General features: G+C 44.9%; 1 protein-coding gene across 1 annotated transcript in view; it reads left to right on the top strand.

Moving 5' to 3' along the window:
- Positions 1-836: 836 nt before the first annotated feature.
- Positions 837-6000, top strand: part of BMS1 (BMS1 ribosome biogenesis factor) — a 49712-nt gene continuing 44548 nt past the window's right edge. Inside the window, exons 1-2 of the mRNA XM_056849633.1 lie at positions 837-1012; positions 3109-3299. Of these exons, the coding sequence (XP_056705611.1) occupies positions 837-1012; positions 3109-3299 (367 nt within the window). The remainder of the gene's footprint in view (positions 1013-3108; positions 3300-6000) is intronic.

Here is a 6000-nt window from a genome sequence, read left to right as displayed (position 1 = left end):
AGGATAAAATGGAGAAGGGGGGGAATGTTGTACGCTGCTCTCAGTTCCCATAGGGAGGAAATTGGGGTACAAATGAAGCAAATAAATAAAGTTCTGCAGTCATATAACTACATAAAAACCTTTAAAACCATTTCCCCATGTGTGCCAGCTTAAATGTAAGTAGATTGGCTTTCTGGTATCTGCCTGATGTTGCTTCTAAAATCAAGAAGGAACGGTAGGAACCATTTCCAGGAAACTAGTTCCAATAGTCCCATTCACCTGTTCACACTGTATTAGCTGAAGTGAGCAAAAGTTTCTTCTCTACCTCCATTCCACCAAAGATAACGTACGTAGGAAAAACTATCCGTCAGCGCCAAACTGTCTGGGGTACTGGTGGACGGCGTTGCACAGGAACAGGGGCTTGTTTCTTGTCTCTGGTTTTGACATTGCTTGGCATCTCTTCTATGCACTATGTGCCACATAGAGTCCATGGTACTGCATGGTGTAGTGGTTAGGAGTGGTGGACTCCAATCTGGAGAACCGGGTTAGATTCCCCACTCCTCCACATGAGCGGCAGACGCTAATCTGGAGAGCCGAGTTGGTTTCCCCACTCCTCCACATGAAGCCAGCTGGTTGACCTTGGGCTAATCACAGCTTTCTTAGAGCTCTCTCAGCCCCACCTACCTCACAGGGTGTCTGTTGTGAGGAGGGGATGGGAAGGTGATTGTAAGCTGGTTTGATTCTCCCTTAAGTGGTAGAGAAAGCATATAAAAACCAACTCTTCTTCTCATTTCCTTGATGATAGTAGTAGAAGCGCGTCTCTCATCCTCAGCAGCAGCTGACCGCCGACCAAAGAGATGGACGAAAAAGAGAAGAAACACCACAGCAAGAAACACAGCGGGCCCAAGGCTAATAAGAAAAAGAAGCGCCATTTGCAAGACCTTGGCCTTGAAGATGAGGAGGACGCCCGGAAGAGAAACCCAAAGGCCTTTGCGGTCCAGTCTGCGGTGCGGATGGCTAGAACATTCCACAGGTATAGTACAGCCAGATGTTAGACTATCCATAGTACCCATCAGCGTACACTTTATTTCCTTTGTATCACATCAGGGCTAGATTTGTCTTGTTGCATTTGTATAACAGCATGGTTTTTATTAGGCTGTACCTGGGGGATAGATGCCTCCTTGCTTGTATGCAGAAACCCTGTTTGTTAGAACTTTATCTTGCTTTGATTTGCACAGAATAGTGTTGTCGCCTCACTATAACCCTGTGAGAGAGGTTTTGGTGAAGGCCATACAGAAAGTTCATAGCAGGGATTTCACTCTGATTCTTTTGTATTTGGCCCACTAGTTGCAGAAACTGGTTGAGCTGTCTCTCTTACCAATGTAAGAGTTGTTCCAGTTTAAACTCTTGATTTTATGGGGTAGGAATTTTCATGTAATTCTTGGAGCCATGGTGGGATCAAGAAATGAATGGATGGTAGTAAGAAGAAGAAGAGCTGGTTTTTATATGCTGACTTTACCTTTTAAGAAGAATCAAACTGGTTTACAATCTTCTTCCCTTCCTCTCCCCACAAGGGTCACCTTATGAGGTAGGTGGGGCTGAGAGAGTTCGGAGAGAACTGTGACTAGCCTGAGATCACCCAGCTGGCTTCTTGTGTAGGAGTGGGGAAACAAATCCAGATTAGAGTCCACCGCTCTTAACCACTACACCATGCTGTCCATACGTACTCGGGTTTAAATAAACGTTATTTCAGGGGGGGGGGAAACCCACTACACCATGCTGGTTATGTACATCAACGGAATGTACATTACTAGGACTCTGGTGAATGAGAGAATTCAGGAACGGATGAATCGTTGGATTGGAGGTATTCTTCCATTTATTTGTGGGAGGAGATATGGCCAGCCTTCCAAGAACATTTTCTTCAAAATGAGATGCAGTGAGTGAACAATAGCAGCGAGTGTCGACTGTGATTCCTTTTTAATTACATGTGAAGTGAAGTTTTATTTATTCCCAATTTAAAGATTGTATTCTGTGCCATAAAGTGGCACCTGAAACAAAATACCGCCAGAAATGGGGGGGCGGGGGGAGATAATAACAAAGAACAGGGCATGTTCATGTTTAATAAATGAATTCTCAGGGTTCTTCTAGTTGAGAACTTTTGAGCTGCTTTGTGGGCTTTAGGGTTGCCAACCTGCAAGTGGGGCCATGAGATCTCCCCCAATTGCAACTGATCTCCAGACTACACAGATCAGTTCCCCTGGATAAATTGGCTGCTTTGGAAGGTAGGCTCTGTGGCATTGTGCCCCTGCTGATCTTCCTCCCCTTGTTTCACCCCCCAGATCTCCAGGAATTTCCCAGCCCAGCGTTGCCAACCCTAGTGGGTATGGATATCGACAAGTTGAGAGCCAGTGTGGTATAGTGGTTAAGAGTGGTGGCGTAGTGGTTAAGAGCTGTGGTTTGGAGTGGTGGACTCTAATCTGGAGAACTGGACTTGATTCCCTACTCCTCCACATGAGCGGCAAACTTTAATCTTGAGAACAGTTTGATTCCCCACTCCTCCATATGAGTAGCGGATGCTAATCTGGTGAACTGAGTTTGATTCCCCACTCTTCTACATGGAGCCTGCTGGGTGACTTTGGGCTAGTCACAGCTCTCTCTGAACTCTTTCAGTCCCACCTACCTCACAAGGTGTCTGTAGTGGGGAGGGGAAGGGAAGGCGATTGTAAGCTAGCGTGATGTAGTGGTTAAGAGTGGTGGTTTGGAGGAGTGGAGTCTGATCTGGAGATCCAGGTTTGATTCCCCACTCCTCCACATGAAGCCAGCTGGGTGACCTTGGGCTTGTCACTCTCAGCCCCACCTACCTCACAGGGTGTCTGTTGTGGGGAGGAGAAGGGAAGGTGATTGTAAGCCGGTTTTGATTTTTCCTTAAGTGGTAGAGAAAGTAGGCATATAAAAACCAACTCTTCTTCCTCTTCTTCCTCTGCCTCCTCCCACCAGTTGTCTTAATTGCAAAATCATTTCTCTGTTGTATTGGAGTTGTGCATATAGCCCAATCCAAAGTACATTATTTAACTGCATAACCATATAGTTATTGCAGGTTTATATTTTTCTTTATTCTTAAAAAAACAGGACTCAGGACCTGAAGACGAAAAAGCATCACATTCCAGTGGTAGATCGCACGCCCTTAGAGCCACCACCAGTGGTGGTTGTGGTGGTCGGACCTCCGAAAGTGGGCAAGAGTACCTTGATAAAATGTCTCATTAAGAATTTCACCAGGCAGAAGTTGGTTGAAATCCGGGGTCCCGTCACTATCGTGTCAGGTAAGAACTGATACGAGCCCATGCCGGAGCATACTTGCCTTTAACCCTCAATTCATGGATCACACCAAACTATAGCAGTAGAAAAGAGCAGGAGTCCAGTAGAACCTTGAAGACTAACATTTCGGGCTGAATACGAGCTTTTGTGAGTCACAGCTCACTTCTTCAGGTACCAAACTATAGTTCTTGTAAGCTAAGTTAGAACCCGAGCCACGGTTGGAGTGTCCAGATGCATGACAGACGAACCGTGGTTTCTTTGTACTGGTTAACCACAGCTTGGTTTGTCCATTCAGACATTGTGACAAATCACAGTTAGCGCAGACCATGTTTGCCAGTTCACTTCAAACCATGTTTTTTGATTCTGGTTTGCTGGTCAACAGTACCACATGGATTGTCGCTTTGCACGTCCTGCCTGTCAAACAATAGTTATGTGTCCTTAACCATATTTGGTGTGGTGTTTAAATCCATTGTTTGGTCTGACCTGGGAAATCTACTGCTTTTCTTGGCTTTGTACCTCTGAAGGCATTTTGTAAATATATAATCGTATGTGGAATGAAAATATCTTAAGTAATTCATATCCAGTTGTCAGAATCCATATCCAGGGTAAATTTCAGCAAAATAAGTGAACTCTGAATAAGAACATCTTATTTCACAATTCACTGAGACAAGCCGAGTGTAAATAAATAAAGCTATGGTATGAGTCAATCATTCTCCTTAACTCAACAAAGAAAATGCAAAATATACATGTTAAATACATGATCAAATCTGAAGAGATGTTAATTCACTAAAAGCTTTGTTAAAAATAAAGATACTGGAAGGGAAAGGTAAAAGAAAATGAAAAAGTAACAGATTCTTATTACCCTTCATCAGTGGTAGATTTTTCTACCTTTGGGCACAATCCAGCCGAATGTGGATTTAAAAAGAAACCCTACAATGGATTTTAATATTTAGAGTCTCAAATATTTGTGGAACAGTCCCAATTAAATCAATAGAACTTAAAAGTGTCTAAGTTTGGCAGGACTGTGTATTATATTTGCAAATCTTTCCAGGAAAATGAATGCTGCTTGAAAGAGTTCTGATGGTTGAGTCTTAAATTTGAACGATTCTTTCCCCCCAATCTTTTTCAATTGCGTTATTGACGTGACCAAAGGTAATATCCACCAGTAAAACTAATTTCCCCCCCATAATGGTCATCCATGTTATCAGAAATTTTGCTGCATCTTAAAAGCCCCTTCAGCAAATAAAACAATTTGTTGTGTGTCTATTGTTGTCATGGGCCCTGCCTTGGGAGCTGAGGGCTCGGAGGACTCTGAAGCTGAACTGGAGGAACAGGTTTCCTCTGGGCCCTCAGTACCTCCATTGCAGCCAGAAGCACAGGAGCCTGAAAAAACTCAGCAGGAACCACAGCTAGGCTGGGAGATGGAACAAGGGCAGGCAGAAGCTACTCTTCCCCCAACCCCTGCAGTGGAAGCTGAGAATGGCAGCCCTCCAAGCTCACCTGAACCTGATAGGCGTATCAGGACTTGGCAGTGTGTGGTTCTGCAAGGTAGAAGGAGAAGTGCTCGCTTGGAGAGGCTAAGAAGACAGAGAACTGGTGCTGAGTCGTTTCAGGATGAAGCCTAGCCTGGAAGTGCACTGACTGATAAAGGCAGTGCAGGCGTGCTTTCACTTTGCGGAAGCAACCGTGCAGTTTCTCTGTGTTCCAGCTACCGCTCATGATTAATTTCAGCATAACCTTCGTCACCTGCTCCGAAAGGGGCTAGATACCTCCCGCACGTCTGAGGACTGCAGGCACCCCCCAGCCCTTGGCCTACGCCGGTACACTTGTTGACATAGTTGTGATTCATACTTGTCTGCAAACCAAGAACCTTGGTTGTCAGATAAGTTCGCAGTTTCTCCCTCGAGTCCACGTGCTACGTGAATTGAATAATGACAAAATATTTTTATTTCCCTATAACAAGCGCTACGTGAATTGAATAATGACAAGATATTTTTATTTCCCTATAACAAGCCCAGTTTAATAAACTTGATTTTAACAGGGAACTGTTAATTTGTTTCACTAACGCAGTTGTTGAATGGCAGCATGTCTCAGTGTTTATAAATAAATAGTTTAGCGGTTATACAAATGTTCTGTTAGCTTTACAAGCAAGTCCAGGGGCTTCTTAGAGACCAACAAGGTTTTCGGAGTATAAAGTCAAAGCTAACGTGGTCAGATAGCCCTACAGTCATGAGGCGGCCTGTTGGCCGTCCCACCACTTAGGGTCTCCAGTCTGGCATCAACCAGAGCCAGGTTCCATCGTGGCTCCAGTTCTGTGGAATGGGCTCCCTGAAGAGGTAAGGGGACCCCCCTTTGGACATCTTCTGGAAATGCTTCAAAGCCTGCTTGCTTGCCAGGAATGTTTGAATGGCAGGCTTCATTTAGAGGGGGGAAAGAATTGGGGGCTTGCTATTTTATCTTTGGTTTTAGCGGGGTACATTTTCATTATTATCAGAAGCCGCCTTGAACCAAGATGAAAGGCGGGATGTGAATGTTTTGATAAATACCGTATTTTTCGCTCCATAAGACGCACCTAGTTTTTAGAGGAGGCTTTAAAGCAGAGTCCCTGGAAGCCGGGCGGGGGGTCTTGAAAGTTCTCCACGCTGCCATCCCAGGCAGCGCAGAGCACTTTCAAGACCCACCCCCCACCCGGCTTCTAGGGACTCC

Source organism: Euleptes europaea, chromosome 5 (genome assembly GCF_029931775.1).
Source record: "Euleptes europaea isolate rEulEur1 chromosome 5, rEulEur1.hap1, whole genome shotgun sequence".
Classification (NCBI taxonomy): Eukaryota; Metazoa; Chordata; class Lepidosauria; order Squamata; family Sphaerodactylidae; genus Euleptes; species Euleptes europaea.
Note: the sequence above shows the minus strand (reverse complement) of the source record. Positions and strands in the feature narration are given on the sequence as shown.